Source organism: Corythoichthys intestinalis, chromosome 15, assembly GCF_030265065.1.
Source record: "Corythoichthys intestinalis isolate RoL2023-P3 chromosome 15, ASM3026506v1, whole genome shotgun sequence".
Classification (NCBI taxonomy): Eukaryota; Metazoa; Chordata; class Actinopteri; order Syngnathiformes; family Syngnathidae; genus Corythoichthys; species Corythoichthys intestinalis.
Window position 1 is genome coordinate 23,982,474 of NC_080409.1, and position 18,905 is coordinate 24,001,378.

Genomic DNA, 18,905 nt, shown 5'->3' on the forward strand with positions numbered 1-18,905 from the left:
TCAGGACCTGGACAACTCCACATAGTCCAGGGAATCATGAATTCTGAGGAATATTGTCAAATCCTAGAACATAACCTGACGCCATCTGTTTTGAAGTTAAAGCTTGGCAGAAGGTGGATCATGCAACATGATAATGATCCAAAGCATTCCAGCAATACAACCAAGGAATGGCTGAAAAAGAAGAAGATTCGTGTTCTGGACTGGCCCAGTCAAAGTCCTGACCTAAATCCCATTGAAATGCTGTGGCGGGACCTGAAGCGAGCAGTTCATGCCAGACGCCCATCAAACCTCTCTCAACTGACTGCGTTCTGCAAGGAAGAATGGGCAAAAATCCCCCAAAGTAGATGTGAGAGGCTGATTAGTCACTACAGAAACCGTTTGGTTGAGGTAATCTCTGCAAAAGGAGGCGCAATATCCTATTAACTGAAGGGGTTCACATACTTTTGCACACATGATATCTGAGTTTTTCTTAAATCAACCACTTTTGTTAAATAAAGAATGACAATATAACTATTTCTTTTGTTTCAGTCCATTATTTGGAATGTCAGTATTGTGGATTTGGGTATAACTTAACATTTAATAAGGTTATTTTAGTTTTTTTTACAAAAAATCTGACCATCGCTGTGGGGTTCACAAACTTTCGAGCAGCACTGTATATATATATATATATATATATATATATATATATCAAAAAAAGGCATGGCCGATATTTTTTTGCCGATTCCGATACTTTGAAAATGACGTGATCGGACCTGATCGATCGGGATGCCGATCGATCGGGACATCTCTAATTTTTACCAGATTGAAAAAATTCATTTAAGACAGAAAAATATTTTGATTGATCCTACAAAATATTAGAATTCTGGAAACACCCAGTTTGATACAATGCTGTTCTAGTTTGATTCCAACTTCAAATCTGAAATGTTGCTGGTGAACTTTGTTCTGACACTGTCCATAAAATTTAGCTGCGTGCACGTAATGAGCCAGTGAAAAGAGTAGTATAGAACTGTATCTTGAGGCATACGGTCTACAATTGACAAACCTTTTCTTACACACAACAATCTTCATAACTTTTGTCGGTGTTTCGTTCTCAGCAATTGAAAGCGATGGGGAAGTGATCATCAGTCCAGTTCGGAACTGCAGTCACTGTGAAAGCGGTGAATGTCAAGACATGAAAGGAGACATCTGCTACTGTGATGATGACCTCATCCTGGCAGGAGATGGCATATCCTGTATTAACTCCACAGGTGTGATACATTACATTGTGTCATCTTACTGGGGTGGGGGGAGTCCTAATAGAATGAATTGAATGTTCTTTTAATGAACTGTGACTGTGAATAGAAAATGAATTAATCTACAAATGTAATTATGTCTTCGAGGTTCTGTGCTTAAGTGAATCTTTATCAGAGTAAATTTTTTAGGGTCTTTATTATTCAGTAAGAATTACACATACACTCTGGCAATCATCACACTGTACCTAACGGTGTTATGCGCAACTGTTGCTCCACATGTTGAGTCTCTTTCTGAGATAAGTAATTTATCTCTGTGTTACAGTTTGATAAAACCTCTTATCATGTTATGGATTTAGGATAAAAGTCCCTCATGAAGTTAAAGCGGCTTTGGCAATTTTCCTCATGATCCTGAGAGCTCGCAAGTGGCTCTGACTATTCAAAGCATGTCAACCTTCACTACAAATGAGTTCTCACCCGGGTTAAGCTGTAACAAAGGGCTTTCGGTGAAGCCAGAATTGCTTCTTCAATTATGATTTGTTATCGCAGATGAATAATGAATACATGAATGTTGATCTGAAATTAATCGATATGGGGGTTGTCAGCATCATTAAGGTCAGAATAATAGCTGTATTTCCCTCGAAATAATATTGTAGCGACCGAGAGTTTCTCCTTGTCCTGATGATTTGCAAATCTATTCCCTGTAAGGGCAAACAGCAGATTATTGCGCGTTACTCGGTCACAAAAAGGTTACTGTCTCAATATGGTCCTTCTCAGCAGGCAGATATGTAGCTCAGCTTGGACAAGAGCAATGCCAGCTTCACGTCAAGACAACAAGGCATTGATATGCCGCACAGCCCCTCAAGCTCTGTTGTGTCTTCACATTCACATCATTAATTAAGAAAGGGATCAGAGAGGCGGCTGGAATGTTAATAGTTCTCTTGGGGGAGGTAACAAGTGGAACACTGTTTTCTGTTTTTTCATGCAGAGGTGAGCCTGCTGCCTGCACAGCCGTCTCTCTCCCACCTGGCGCTAGGTCTTTCTGTCGGGACCTCGGCCCTTATCGCTGCCCTGCTGCTGGCTGTCTCGGGAGTCATGATAAGTTAGTCTCGTATGACTTTTCTTTTCTTAAGCATACTTTATTTATCCAGGTAAGGCAATTGAGAACCAATTCTCATGAGCAATGTTGAATGGGCCACAGACAGTAGAGTAAAACTAAGCAAACTAAAACAAATACAAATCAATAGAACTAAATCCAAAAACAACAACAACATTGCACTGCTGGTAGAAAAAATAGATATATTGTAGTCGGGGGGATATTTTGATACTGTTCTTTTGTTGAAAATTGGTCTAGATATATTTGGAATTTGGGAGTCCTGTATCCATTGGTCCCTCCCGGGCACAGCCCGAAAAGGCAGTGTGGGTCCTCCTTCCCATCTGTGGGAGGGGCCAAAGGCAGGCGCGGGCCTTGGGGGTCTGACCCCCATCTACAGAAGTTAACTCTTGGGACATGGTGCCATCTTGTACCAGGGAATTGCATTGAACTGAGGGGAACAGCTCCTATTTGAAATAGTATACATTTTTATGTTAAAGTGGTGCTTTGCCATCATCTTGTGGAATCTAGACAAGGTAAATTCATCACAATTCAACACAAGTTAATTAAATGTGCGCTATATAACATTAAAATCAGCAAAAACAACAAACAAAACAAAAACCAATCAATTAAAGGAATAGAAATAAAAACACAAAAGATTAAAATCAGCAATATACAGTTAAAAACAAAAACAACACAAGTCATATATTGCAGATTTGAACACAAGGGCGTAGGTTTGCTTAGGAACGGTAGGGACATAACACTACCAACTTTTCAGGAAGCTCAAATTGTCCCCACCAACTTTTCAGGAAGCTCAAATTATCCCCACCAACTTTTAAGCAACCGTTTTGCATTATATAAAGAGTTCAGTTATATTGGTAATTTAGAGTGTCCTCCCATATGTTGTAATGATAGAACAGACCCTACCATTATTAGTTGAATTATTTTCATTATAGTCAGACTTACATTTATCCTTTTTCACTTGTTGAATGTGCGGTTCATTTTTTTCCCCCCTCAAACGAACATTTGGTAGGCTGATGAGTTGAAGCCCCCCCCACCCCGCCACAAACACACATACACATTATAGTCACAGAACCCCAACAGATTAATGTCGACAACATGCCGCCTCCTCCGCCCCCTTCGGAGAGGAGGTATATTAGATTTTTTTTTTTTTTTTTTTTTTTAATCAGCCAGCACCAGCCACTGTAAGTCAAGTAAAAATATGTCAATGTTGTGGAAGTTAGGGAACCACCACTAATATTGCTACTGAAAGTTTGACGTGCATCAGAGTTGGCATAACATTAAACTTGCTAACCTGCAAAACGACTGCGGTCAGGCCAGCCTCACCAAGAAACAACGAATCAAGCTAGCCATTGCTTATTTGAATCATTGTTTGCATTATGTGCATTACGGTAATATCGTCCCTACCAATGTTGAGACCAAATCTATGCCCTAGTTTGAACAGTAAGGGCAGTTAGGGATACACTATTGTAAACAATAGTGTTTTTAGCCTTGATTTACACACCTCGGATCTTCAGCTAATTTGTTCCACAGTTGAGGAGCATAATAACTGAATGCCACCTCAACCTGCATAGTTCTTGTTCATCGGACACTCAACAAACCAGTTCCAGGCAATCTAAGTTGTCTGGATGCTTCATAGGAATCAAGTGAATCTAGCATGTATTTTAGTACAAAGTCATTAAGTGTTTTGTAGAACAGCAGTAAGAATTTATAGTCTATCCATTAACTCACTGGATGTCAATACAGGTAGTCCCTGGGTTACGTACGAATCCCATTCCTAGGCTGGTGATGTAACCCGAATGTCCGCGTAAATCGCAATTAACCCTTTAAGTACCTCTAAATACAAAATAACTTTCCAAAAACATACATTATACGTCATAGTAATAAGATCAAGTAAAAAAATAAGATACTGTGAGCGTGAGGTACGTTGTGTTGCCGTTAAATTGAATGACTTTTCGGGCTTCAAAAAAAAAAAAACAACAACAACAATTCAGGCTTTACTGGCAAGTGAGTCGCTTTGCTGAGAGAAAAGGATGCTGTGGAAAGTATAGGGAGGCGAGAGAGTAGGGATTTAATGGCTGCTCAGGTCATCTATCTTATCGTGAGCCCGCTTTGGAACTAAAAATTCCAGATCGGGACTCGCAAGAGGACTCTGCGGCGGGGGAGAAGCAGCAGCAGCATGAGAACAAGGAGGTAGGAAGTCCAAAAAAGGCGCATTGTCGGCGGCCAGGGAAGAACAGGAGGTTGGGGCGGGCGCATTGACTCTTCCAAGCCGAAAAGGGCGCTTCTCGGGCGGACACATGAGAACCGGAGATGACAGCGGGTGGCTGCTTGAGCCCAGTCCGAAAAAGCCGCATTGTTGGCAGCCAGGGAAGAACCGGAGGTTGGGGCGGGCGTCATGACTCTCCCAGGCCGAAAAGGGTGCTTTTCGGGCGGACACATGAGAACCGGAGATGTCAGCAGGTGGGACCTGGCGCCGTCAGGAACTGCAGGACGGCGGCGACACTGGTGGGGGAAGGAGACATGGCAAGTACTAATTACTGTTTACGCGACTAAAAAAAACAAAAAAAAAAACATTACTGGACAGAATGGTGGACGAGACTTTGGTGTCGTAAAGTCAAAATCGCGTAAGTGGGGTACTTTTAACCCGGGGACTACCTGTACAGTGTTTACATAACACGCATAATATATTTTCGTTTGAGAAGACTCTGACCGCAGCATCCTGTTAATTTTTGGTTAGGACTTGTAACAATGCCACTGCATTAATCCAATCTGCTAAAGAAAGCATCGATAAGATTTCCCATGTCATGTTTAGACATTTAGTGAGAAACCTTACGCAGCTGTTACAGTTCAGCTCTTAGTCAATAATTACACCAAGATTTCTGGTTTGATTTGTGGCTGTCACCTCGAGATTTTCTTGTCTCGTCCCACAGTATGTTTACCCATTGAAATACTGTATTGGCCCGAATATAAGACGGCCCTGATTATAAGACGACCCCCTCTTTTTCAAGACTCAAGTTTGAAAAAAGACCTTTTGAACACCAAATTTTTATACAGAAAATAATAACAGTACATCCAAAACAAATGAGTATAACAATATATTTGAGAGAAAAAACATGTTATTTTGCCTCATTCAAATCTTAATTTCTGAACATTTAAATATGTAAACTAAAGTGCACTCACATTTGAAAATGAATGGCTTCTGGTTTTTGAAATGTACCGTAAATAAACCAATCTATTGTGAAGTCTAACTGTAACTGTAGTCTTGAAACAAATCTGAATAAGGAAAAACATTTCAATAAAATAATGCAAACTGGTTAAACTTGAGAGTAGCTGAGATCTGTCATGACAGAACTTCGCTTCAATGATATCTGGCATCATCTAGCGTCGTGAATGAGGAGAGTAGCTGAGATCTGTCATGACAAAACATCATGTGTGATGTCTAGACCGCGAATATAAGACGACCCCCTCTTTTTCAGTCGTATTTCAATGCGAAAAACACTGTCTTATATTCGGGCCAATACGGTACAATATTTCCTTGTCACTGTAAAATGGACTCATTCACTGCCATTGACGATGATAGACGTCCAATCATGTGGCTATTTTAATGCTTCTGCTGCGAATTTTAAAAGAGTTTAGAATTAGTAGACACCCAATCCATTTGAATATCTATTAATTCGCTGCAACCCTCCCATTTCGATAGGATTGGTCTCTGTCGCTGTCAATGGCAGCTAATGAGTTAACTAGGACACAAGTCTTGATTACGCAGTGTATACAGTAAATGCAACTAAAAAGTTGGCCCACAGGCAGCTATCAGTCAAAGTTTCTCCTTGTGGACGTTTGTGTAGTATTTTCAGTGTGTACTGCACGTTAGCAGTAGTCAGCCTTTGTCCGCAAGTTTTCTGGACGATTGATCATGTCGAATCAGCGAGAGAAATCAATCACTCACTTATTGTGTGGGCCGCTTCTGTAAATTGGTGCACAAGAAGAGAAGCAGAAGTGACACAGGGGAGGTTATACGCAAGGTGGCACTCAATTTTTCTTATATCCTGTCACACGTATATTTCTGCGCTAGTTCTAATGGACATTGTGATTTGAAGTGGCTCTATAACAAAAAACATGTTTTTCCAGCGTGAAAATAGACAGAAAAATGACTTACCTTTGTTTTTACTAACCGTTGTAATGTTTCTATGCATTTCAAAATAATGATAAATACTATAGTAGCAACCGAGACGCAATGCGGTTGACTTCTGGTTGTAGCCTTAGGCATAGCTTTTCTTCTCTCTTCAGAAAAGTGATGTCAAAAGGAAATTTGACATAAGGTAACAATTAGTAAATGTAATTAGCTATGTAGATCCTTAAAGTGTAACAATCACTGAAGTATTATAAGGGAATTAAAGCCTTATGTTTTTTTTAATTGAAGGCATCGTATTAACCCCACTAATGTAAACATGGTATTCTGATTAACACTGTATTCACTGAACAATCCACTCTTGCAAAAAGTTTGTTCAAACCATAATGTCATCAAACCTTAGTTATTGCCAGCATACACTGGAAGTTTGCTAAGCTGTGAAGTGGTGTTTTTATTAGTGCAGTCATATTTTCAAAGCAATAACTGAGTGTCATAGCAAGTACTGACACTAAAAAAAAGTATTAAAACAACAGGTAGGCCATATGAACGAGAGATTCTTGCATGACTGCAAGCAAGTACTCCAGTTTCTTCCTCTGTATTCTCAGGAGACACATTTCTCTCTCCTACACTCATAAAGTTCTGCAGTGGTCCCTCTTGGACATCACTTAATATATTGTTGTCAGAACAAGGAGGCCTTACAGCCAGTGCACACATCCAATAGCCCAGCAGCTCTCAAACCATTATCGCCAGACATGCACTCATCAAGCCATCATCTCCTCCACATGCGCACCCACGCTTCCCCTCATAGTTGGAGTGGAGCGCTTACACACAAACAAACACACGTATTCAGGCTCCCACCTATGCTCAGTGGCAAGGCAGGGGGTGAGGACTACCTCTGTGCACCAATGAAATGTGTTAATGATGGATGGCAGCTTAGCCGGCGGCCGACAAGTCTTGCACAGTAGACGGCACTTGTTAAATAAGCTCCTCTAAACACATACACGTGAACGAAAACGTACACACCAACTGTTCTCACTTGAACTAATGTGTCCATAGCACAGGTCACGGCTTTGTCATCTTCTTTTAAGCTGCTTAACATTCATCTGTATAAAGGAGTTGGGGGGGGGTTTCGGAGTTTATTTAGTGATTATGACTGTTCTGAAAAATCATATTTGCAGTGTATGTTTGGGAGAAAAAAATGTTTTCAAGCATCTCAACGTCTGCAGACAAAAAGTCTTTCAGCAAACGTTCCACTTCGTGTCTAGGCTCCAAATGTCAACTTGAAGATGGCTATAAACAGTTTATCTTGTCGAAAAAAATTTTGTTTGAGAAAAATGTATATTCCTCCCCAGTGTACAGACGTAAACACACAGAGCTGCAGTCAATTCAGCTGGAGCTCCAGAGTCCAGACTGCAAGCTCAGTAAACTACGGGCATCTACCATCATGACTGACTATAATCCAAACTACTGCTTTGCTGGCAAGACGGCGTCAGTAAACGACCTTAAGGAAGTGCCACGACGCAACATCTCCCTCACCAGGTGAATTAAAACTATCCAATAGCCACCCTGATTTACATTCCTAAGTCAACTTTACAAGGTAACCCTAAAAATGTACGTCTTAAACAATATAACAATAATGAAGGAAAATGTATGTTTTTTTCAAAAAATAAAATATGATCCTACCAGTGGTGTTAATCTTACCTTAAAAAAGTAACCAGTTACAGTCACAAATTACTTCTCCCAAAAAGTAATTGAGTTACTAACTTAGTCACCTCAGTGTAACAGTAATTAGTTACTTGGCAAAGTAACTGGCGTTACTTTTCATGTTCTACACGTTATTACACGATCCAGCATTACTTATCATGTTCTACACGTTATTACACAATCCATTCTACCAGTATAATGTCTTTCACATCAAATATGTGTATATTAACTGATTGAATTGAACTGTTTTTTGTTTCTTTTTAGATTCCAATAAAAAGAAAGAAAAAACATAGGTCACACTATGTGAAGTTCAAAGGGTTTTGGGGACAATAGGCCCTAGCCCAATTCTTCACCCTAAACATAACTAAACACAGGGTTATAGATACTCACAAGGAAGGTCAAGTATAAGTCAATATGGATACTACGATAACTAGATTGTAACCTTCGCTATGTTTGGAAATCGTTTAATGTTGTGAATCAACTGTTAAAGTTGTTAAAATTGCTCCCGTTATTGCATTAGTTCCCTTCTGTCTACTATCGACATGTGAAAGTTTTAAAACTGTTTCATCATTTAAAGATAGATTCAAGTCAAGATTTTCCGATTTAGGAGTATTTTAGGGGCAGTTTACATGGCGACTCTGCGACACAAAGACCTGTGGCCTCGCGTTCGTATGATGTCGGCGAAGACGGAAGGCAAAAACGCAAACCTTGGACTCCTGCCTCCAAAGTGGAAGAATTAGATTGCGGGGGCTTGAGGTGGGCTTGCTCCGCATGCATATCAAAAGCTCCCGCGGCGCAGGACCGCGCAGATAACGTCAGCACTCGTGCACGTCACATTGAGCGTGCACAGAGGTGCTGATAAACATTAAAAACAGCAAATATGGCGGATCATCGGCTTTGATTTACTGTTTTTATAATATTTTTTATTTGAATATGTTGAATGTTTCCATTTTTGTGAGTTTTTGAACAAAAGAAAATGCCATTGCTTGGAGTGGGCAGGCATATTGTCTTCCGGGCTGAGGAGGTCAAAGTGCATCATTCGCTGTCACCTTGTAAATCTGGACTGCCCCCTAGAGCCTGGCATGAATACTACATCGTTTTCATCCGGAATTGCGACATTGTTCGAATGGAGACGGAGCCATATAAATGCAAACATGAAATTTTTCGTCTTCTCAGAGAGTCACCATGTAAACAGCCCCTTAGATGACAGCTAGATTCGCTCGGAAGGTTCGCTACAACAGACCTTTCTTGAGAAGTGTACTTCTTTAAGATGTTTACGAACACTGGCAAGTCTGTCATTTCGCAGCTAGTTCTCTATACATGTGCTAACACCGCCGAGTCTGTCATTTCGCATCTAATTCTATATCCATGTGATATCTACCGTAGCATCATGTGGGCGTAGTTTGTAGCAACGTGGGTGGAGTTTGTAGGCTGTCGACTTCAGTCAGGTATTATTGGAGCCACCTAGCATCGCATTTGCAACGGCATCCGAACCTCCTTCCCTCCTCCCCACTCCCCCTCTGTTCTCGCCGTGTCTCTCAGACAACGCGCAGTTTTTCAACCAAATTGCAGTAACGCACTAACGCACCCATCAGTAACGGTAACAGCGTTGCAAAAAATAACACCGTTAGTAATGTGGTTATACTCAAACACCGTTATAAACAACACTGAACAACAATTGCGCCGTGTCTTCAGATCACGCCGACGTGACCGTCAGCAAATGTGGTTTAAATAGCAACATCTTTTTAAAATGACATCAATTCTTGGCGAGATCATATCGATAATCTAATAGGATGCAAATTGGCATATTGTTATATTGTAAGACCCCTAGCAGTAAGTAGTATCCCAAAGTAATTGCATGCCAAGGGGACTGTTGTTGTTTATAGAATAGCATTTTTGGATCCTTCTAGCTGTCCTTCTTGGCTAATTACCAACGCTCCATAATAACGTTGGTTTAATAACATGGAGACAGTCATACAATTATACAATGGCACACTTCACTGCTTGTTGGAAACAATGCTTTAGTGTTTCATGCTGTAGTTGCCATCACAACTTTTTAAATCAAGGTTTTTGGAAATCTGTTTTTTGTCCTATGTATTTTCTACCTGTAGATATTTTAGAATAAGGTCCAAAAGCATGCAGTATGCATGTGGATGTCACGGTAAATAATGGATCCACGTATGTCTTTCCAGGGGCCTTGGTCATGGCGCGTTTGGTGAAGTATATGAGGGACTGGTAGTGGGGATACCAGGCGAACCGAGTCCGCTCCATGTGGCAGTTAAGGTGATATTTCCCTCTCTAAAAGTTTTGCTTTTTAAAAAACTGTTTCTCAAACATATTGGCATTTGTGTATGAAGACGCTGTCATCATAGATTATGGAATCTTGCCTTTTATATTTGACATTTGCACACCTATTTAAGATAGCCATTTCAATTAGTTCATTTTTTTTTTTTTTTTGTCTGAATACTAGACCCTTCCCGAGGTTTGCTCTGAACAAGATGAACTGGACTTCCTTATGGAGGCTCTAATTATCAGGTATCAGTCATTTACAAAGTAATGTACTGTCCAAGAAATCTGCTCAACAAAGTCAAAATGTCCAATTTTCTTTCCCATGTTTCTTTCTGTAGTAAGTTCAGCCACCAGAACATTGTGTGCTGTGTTGGGGTCAGTCTGCAAGCAATGCCCAGGTTCATACTGCTGGAACTGATGACCGGAGGAGACCTCAAGACCTTCCTCAGGGAGATGAGACCCAGATTGGTGAGAAATTCACTAGCTCGATATTCAAAATTCAGATGTCAAGCAGAAATTGCCAAATCCAAAACCTCTGTGAGACGCCAGTGGTGTTAAATAAGTTCCATTTTATAGTGAGTTAAATCCAGCGTTAAAAAAATGCTCTGTTTTATTGCCAGTCTCGTAGATAAATTCTAATCAATGTATAAATGCTCTGGTATGGCTTTCGTCCAGGAGCAGCCGTCCAGCCTGACCATGGTTGACCTTCTCAATGTAGCGAGAGACATCGCCAAGGGCTGCCAGTATCTGGAAGAGAATCAATTTATCCACAGGTATCAAAAGCCACCGATTTTATAAATGCAAATGTAGAATCATTCGGCGCAGACAAATGCAGCATATGGATGAGTTGCACTATTTGTATTCCTAAGAGATCTGGCAGATGGGAAAAGAAAACATTGATATGTGGATGCATAAATTGTGAATATGGAATGCAAATGATGGAAGCAATCTACACAGATTGCATGGACAAGAATAGTTTTTCTGCTCATTGTGACTACAAGTGGAACATAAGGACACATTTTGCCTCTGACATTATAGCTGAGAAGACAAATAAGGAGTTTACCATCAGTACAGCCAAGCGGGGAGCTCTTTTTATAGCTTCTTTACAAGGCACGTACAGTATCTCCCTTCTACATCCTGTAGCATTTTATTTGCAAAACAAAAGGATTTAAGTTGGTGTTTTTAAGAGCTTCCTTTTAAACCCCCAAATCACACTTATGGATGCTCACAAGAAAGGTCATTATGGATACTCACAAGGAAGGTCAAGTATAAGTCAATATGGGGAAAGGTCAAATTTCCTCCTACAATCACATCAAGACTATTGAAGTTTATCTCCCTTTCAGGTCAGGTATTAGCCATTGACAAACGAGGCCTATTAAACTGTGTTTGCAGCAATGTGGACCTGTAAAGCCCCATCAATCCACCTAATGGCTGCGTCTTCTGCTGACCTTCTATACGGTCCGTCTTTCTGCATGTATTGAAATGGGCGCTAACACTGTCCTTGTGGCTAATTGCAACTTTTATGAAGGTCTGTTTAGTCGAGTTGGAGCAAAGGGCATACAAATGAGGTCAGCTAGATAAATATCTACAAAGTGGTTAAATCCCATGCTTCATTGAAAAGGCTTGAAGCTCACTATAGGAATTGTACACTTATAATTAAAGTACTGCGCTGAGAGCAGTAAGGTGCCGTTCGACACAAGCAAAGCTCTTAAAAGAAATCGACAACAAATATTTTAATAGCCATAATAAAGATGTTTCTCTAAAATGCAGCTAGGAACCAAGTTGTTGAAAGTTATTCTAATTCACTAAAGTCTACAGTGTGAGGCCTGTTAACATTGCTTTATAAAGGGGTTGTACGCCCTCCCATTACTGTGCTTCATGCATAACGGCTCTGTGCCCTTCCCCGAAGGCCTCTGCTTGCTGTCTGTGACAGTGCTTGCTGCATTCCAAGGCTTGTCCTTGCCCACGAGCAGAAGCAAATCATTAGTGTGACTTCTTCCAAGCCATTAAACAAGGACTATGGCACTTGTATTTGTCTGCACTAGTTTGTATTTGACCACAAGCTCTTTGTAATATGTAATCAGAAGACCTAAGGAAAAAACTAAATATGCATCCTCCCAAATAGATCTACTGGCTGTAATTGAATCGGATCTGTGTTATACCCCAAAGATAGGTAATCATGCGTAGCTACTGTAAATTGTTTGGAAAATACATACTGATTAAAGTACTGAAACTGGAAATTATATTCCTGCTCGCTAAATAAAGCCTAATACAGATAATATGAGAAGTAAACATTTGCTGGGATATGTTGATTTTAGTTCTTAGTAAATTATTCAACACAAATTTGTTGACTCATTTTCAATCTCTCATGGCACAGTGAAGGGACACGATATTGCACACAGTGTTGTAAAAAAAAGGAAAAAAAGCCTCTGTTTAAATCGGTCGTAGCTATTACTACATCCCCATTGTGTCATTTCACATCTACATTAATCACAGAACGGCTGTCTGAAGTACCCACATGCTGCTTACTGCCATGGTTGGTGATCTTGCTTCAAGTTGTGTGTGTTGCATCTCTGCCCCGGTCTCATGATTCCATTTGAGCGGTGTGTCACATGCTGTTATTTTGATGTTCAATCCTGGCAATTTATTAGTACTGGTGCCCATTTGTCTTGCCTGATAAAGAGATGTATGCACTGTGCTCATGAGGTCTCTTCTGAAGAAAGTTTGCCCGGCTCTGGTTTCAGTACAGTGTGTTTTCTTTCCCCTCCAAACACAATAGTATAGCATACTGTGTGCACTGAAATATACTCATTCAAATATAACAAACCCAGCTCTGTGGAAATGACACTTTTATGTATTTTCTCCTTTTAGTCACTCTGCCTGTATATTCTGCAGTTCAAGCTTTTCTCAGGATGGAAGTGTGTTGAGTCATAAAAAGCATTGCAGGAAGCTGAGTTTCACTGGCAATGCTGATGACAGTTTTCTCCTTAAAGTTCTAATCCATTGTTGGAGTGTGTGTCTGTGTTTTATGCATGCAAGGCACGCAATTACTGTATATGAAATACTTAAGTAAAAGATGAGAAATAATCAATCATTTAAAAATGTGTTTATATCTTGACATTCGATCCTGTGTGTATTTTTCATCATCTAGGGATATTGCAGCTCGTAATTGCCTGCTGACTTGCAAAGGACCAGGTCGCGTGGCCAAGATTGGAGATTTTGGAATGGCTCGGGATATTTATAGGTAAGAATTACATGAAATGCAAATTAATTATTTTGGAATGATTAACTTGACACAGTGGCAGGGTGGTTAGCACGTCCGCCTAACAGTTCTGCGATCAAAAGTTCAATCTTAGGCTCCGGCCTTCCTATGTGGAGTGTGGACATGTGGAGTTTGCATGTTCTCCCTGTGCTTGCGTGGGTTTTCTCCGGGTACTCCGGAGATTCTACTAGTACTCTAGTATTTCCTCCCACATCCCAAAAAACATACATGGTAGGCTGATTGGAAACTCTAAATTGTGCCTACGTATGAGTGCGCGCAAATGGTTATCAGTCTCCTTGTGCCCTGTGATTGGCTGGCAACCGATTCAGGGTGTACCCGCCTACTGCCCTTAGTTAGCTGGGATAGGCTCCAGCACCCCTGCAAGGATAAGCGGCTCGGAAAATGAATGAATGATTAACTTGGGAAAATTGATGTGGAAATATTTTCACTATGGCTTTATACTTGGATTGTCTTCTGGCCTTGACTAGGCCTCTTACATCATGAACTCCGCTTTTTTTTTTTTTATTTAATTATTTTCACCTTACATAGTGAGAATATTGGAGACATCATCGCATCAGGTGTGGTAAGGCAAAATAATTCAAAGTTAGTGTCCACAACAACTTGAGTGGCGATTTCAATCTGAACACGGAAACAGACATGGGTAGACAAATATATTTTTTTGTTTTATTCTCACCAGACATATTACATCAATCTCAATAGGAACTACACTAATCAGTGTTTAAAAAAGCCTTTGGGAGTTGGATGGAACTGACTAAATATATTAGCTATATATTTTTAACAAAAATAATCTTTTGCATACTGTCATAATACATAAATAGAACAGTCAAAGTTCACTTCTGTCCTCTGTAGGGCTTATTATGTAACTCCAGAACATGAAGAAGAAGGTTTTTCCAGAGTGGAAATATCTTAGGTATGTTATGTGCCAGGGCAATTTTTTAGATGTACAGAAACAGGATTATTAATTTAGTTGCTTTCTGTAGAGATTTCAGTTGCAGTTGTGACACTGACAGTAGCTTCTGGTGAATCCCCATAAGGTCTTTGGGCTACCTTGTACCCTTGCTTTTTTATTTTACAAGACACTGAATACTATCGTAATGCAATCCTTTTTATCAAAAGATTCTCCCTAAGTATGTGCCCAGTAAGTGTAGATTTTATCCCTGTGTCTATAAACTATTGCCCTCTCCCTGAGGCTCATTAGGATGTGTAAATGTTTTAAGCGCAAGTCAGAGGAGCTTCTAACTCCCTCTTTTAATCTCAGTACCATACACTACCCAACTAGCATCTCATTATTCTCATCTCTAACATTTTAAATCGGCCAGCGCAGTTCCACATGATGCTACGAGTTCCCAATTCTGCTGGGAAATCATAGTAGCCTTTCATCTGAGAGAGACTGGAGCTGGGGAAATGTGTCAAAACATGCAGCTATATCATGGCAGCTTTCCGTGAAAAGTCTTCGATGAGGACAGGGACGGGTCTAAAGTCACATCTAGTTAAGGCTGTTGCTCAGTTTCCCCCAAGGTGCCAAATTAGAAGTGCTTGATTTAATTGCTGATGTCAGTTTTTCAGGTGCCCCGCCAAGATTTTGCTTTTATATCGCAGCCTCCAGCAGTTATGCTCAGACTAGGCTTATCTCTGCTTTTATGTACAGAAGAATGAGGGGGTACCTCGCTTTCAGTGCCGCTTCGCTGTCTGCAAGTTCTATTTGCTGTTTCATAGTGTGGCCCTTATTTGTGTGACAAGGGACATGCAAGTCCTTTTAAGGCCGTCACAGTGAGGGTGGGGATGGAGCTTAATGTCATCTTTTTATATTCTGAGAGCAGAGCCACAGGCGCACTCACACATGCTTGTATTCTTCACTCAAGCAGCCTTGCACGCATGTGGGCACACTTGTGATGTAAAAAAAAACAATTAAAATATAAAAAAAGATGAAGATAAGCTAGTCAGGGACAGTGGGGCATATGGTAAGTGCCCCCTGTCAAAGGACCCAGGTTTGAATTTTGACTTTCTTTCCAATTTTTGTGGCTGTTATACGTTCTGAAATAAAAATAACACGTTTGGAAATGTTTTTCTCAAATCACATTGTGGCAAGTTTACATTGCGATAAATGGCTTTCATGAACACTGCAAAAAAAGGGACACTAAAGGAGCGCTCTGAGAGAGCAGGTGAGCAGCCTAAGCAGCCAAATTCAAATCGTTGCCATTTGATAAAGTGGGATGATGACTTTTTTTTCTTATCATTTAACCTACCCTTCAAATTTGAGTTAAATATGCTAATCCGTTATCGTTTACGTCCTTCATTTGACACAAAGTGCAAGAACAAATTAACATAAACAGTCATGTGAAAAATTAGGACACCCCATTAAATATTCAGTTCTTTATTAAGAGCTGTTCAATTATCAATGTCTGATCTTGTTTTTCTTTATCTCTGGAAAAGAAAGTGATTTAATAGCAGGTAATGAACAGAAATTAACATTGTTTTACGTATTAAACCAAATTTATCAACAAAAATGCATATTCTAACTGAGGAAAAAGTTAGGACACCTTACCACCTAATAGCTAGTGTTACCCCCTCTGGCTGTAATAACTTTAGTGAGACGCTTTTTGGAGCCATCCACCAGTCTTTGACATTGGTCTGAAGAAAGATTGCCCCACTCATCAAAGCAGAATACAGTGGTACCTCTACATACGATCGCTTCGACACACGAACTTTTCGACATCCGACGTAAAATTTGACTCGCCATTTGTTTCTACATCCGACGACATGCTCGAAATACGACGACAATGGCAGCACCGCAGATGAATGCACGGCGGATTTTCTTGTGTGACAAATCAACACTGGTTTCAGAAAAGGTTGGTACAGGTGGTGAAACAAGGAAAAAGTTGACGCTTACCTTCTAAATGAAGATGCAAATGACAGAAAAATATGAGCGTAGGGTGGGCATCCGTGAAATGGCTCAACAATACATCTCCACGGTCCTCCTCCGACCATCGTTCGCCAGTCTTTATAAGTTAAGCTGACAATTCTTATTGTGGTAACATCTCCAGAGAAATCGCCAGCTTCGCCACGTTTTCATCATTTCTTTCACAACTTATTCAACACAAAACGCCTGCTGTCTGCCGCAATTGACGATGTTCTCAAGAAAGCATTGAAAGCGAAAGTAAACTTTCACCCGCTCCCCTCCCTCTTTGTCACGTCAGCGCCGCGGTGCCTTCAGGTACAGAAAAAAACGTCCGCCTTATAAGAACCCGTTTCGTTACACTATTACAGGAATTATTATTATTATTATATTATTAATCCGATTTTTATTTATTATTTATTTGTTTTGCTATATGTAATTGCCATTTGTAATAGTACCAGCAATATTTTTTAAGGATTTAGTGCAGGTTTTTGGGCTGTGGAACGAATTAATGGAATTATAATGTATTCCTATGGGAAAATCCTGCTCGACATACGACCATTTCGACTTACAAACAAGCTCCTGGAACGGATTAACTTCGTATGTAGAGGTACCACTGTACTTTCAAAAGTGAGATCTTTAAGGGGTTTCCTGCATATTCAGCCCGTTTCAAGTCACCCCACAGCATCTCAATGGTATTAAGAACTGTAGCCTATGCTACGAAGCCAGTTTTCTGGTTTAGCAGGGTAACTTCGAGAATAACTTGCAGCCTATCTTCCCGGCTAACCGGGACTCCGAAAGGTGGAAATGTTGGAACCGGGGAGTGTTGCCTTGCCAACACACGCCACACATCAAACCTGGTCATCTCAGAGTTAGATCTTGCTTAACCCCAGGAATCCAATTAACCACACTCTATTTAAACAGCACCCCACCACAGACATGTCCTCTTGACAATGACAATGTAACTGGACGACCCGTACGATATTGGCGCACGCATTGTGAGGGGCTCTTTTCGGAGGGCACGGGTTTTTAGAGAACGCCAGAATTTGCTGTTCATGTTCTCCATGAAAGATAGATTTTCATCTGAGGGAATTTGTTACCTGTGCCAGCTGATCGAGGCGGACGTCTCTAACTTAATCCGCCGAAGTCAGGCCTTCACAATCGAGCAGAATGTGTGCCAGTCCTTGCCCTCTTTCGCCAGCGGACAATATATGTATTCCATCGGTGATGCTGAATATCTGAGTAAGAACACTGTATGCCGTGTTCGGAAAGTGGTAGGCGTGGGGTATGGAAACGCTTCAAATTGATTGTTGAAAATGCTATACAGAAACCTGTGTCGGCTTCGCTGAATGTAAATGAATGTGGAGCTTTGCTCTAATGCATGAAATATATTTAACAAACTTTTCCAGCATTATTTCATTGTGTAAATGCACTTAAAATAATCATAAAAATATGTAGACTATTTAAACATTGAGAAAACTTGTGTTTTTTTTCTGCCAACTCGAAGAGATTAAAATAAATGTCAAATCCACTGATAGAACAGACACACAAATATAAAAGATATACTGTAAATGTTTATTGAATATACAGTCTTGGTTAACTGTGAGAATTTGTTACAAAAGACGAGCTTTAATTTATTATCATTATGCACGGGCATCGTCACAAATGTGATCACGCAAAACGCAAGCACGCATCGTATCCCCGCATTTCCTTCTTCTCCTGAGTCCTCAAAAGTATAACATAAAATTTCGGGGGGGTTCGGGCTCGGGCCTGCAAATCAAGTTCTTGGGCCGAGTCGGGCTGGATTTTTTTAGGCCCGATCTAACCTCTACTCTGTTCAAAGGACATACATATTCATACAGTCAATGGGACTAAACATACAATCATCCTTCTTCATGTGGGGATGCACATACGATAAATTATTTCGTACAATTAATGTACCAAATCTTATTTTATTGTCCTGACAGCAGGCTTTATTTCTTTTCATGGAAATAAGTAAACTGGCATATTGACACATTCACAAATCATACAATCTGTAATTTGCTGCCAACAGACCAGTCGCGCTCTACTCGCTGTGACTGTGCCATCGTCACAAGTAGTGTTTGACTCTGGTCTCCGCCCCCTTTTATGTGAATGTGCAGTCACTCTGATTGGGTTAACACAGGTTCGACTAATCAACCTCATAATCAGCGTGGTAGCAACAATTGACCACAAACTAGGTAACCAGATTTTGTCAACTCCGGTGTATGTAATGAAAG

General features: G+C 40.4%; 1 protein-coding gene across 10 annotated transcripts in view; it reads left to right on the forward strand.

The window, feature by feature from the left end:
- Positions 1 to 18,905, forward strand: part of alk (ALK receptor tyrosine kinase) — a 507,671-nt gene that overhangs the window by 458,471 nt on the left and 30,295 nt on the right. For all 10 annotated transcript variants that reach the window (XM_057858937.1, XM_057858935.1, XM_057858936.1 and 7 more), the window contains 8 exons: positions 1,095 to 1,247; positions 2,218 to 2,331; positions 7,828 to 8,014; positions 10,372 to 10,462; positions 10,650 to 10,714; positions 10,807 to 10,936; positions 11,144 to 11,241; positions 13,620 to 13,712. In XM_057858937.1, the coding sequence (XP_057714920.1) occupies positions 1,095 to 1,247; positions 2,218 to 2,331; positions 7,828 to 8,014; positions 10,372 to 10,462; positions 10,650 to 10,714; positions 10,807 to 10,936; positions 11,144 to 11,241; positions 13,620 to 13,712 (931 nt within the window). The remainder of the gene's footprint in view (positions 1 to 1,094; positions 1,248 to 2,217; positions 2,332 to 7,827; positions 8,015 to 10,371; positions 10,463 to 10,649; positions 10,715 to 10,806; positions 10,937 to 11,143; positions 11,242 to 13,619; positions 13,713 to 18,905) is intronic.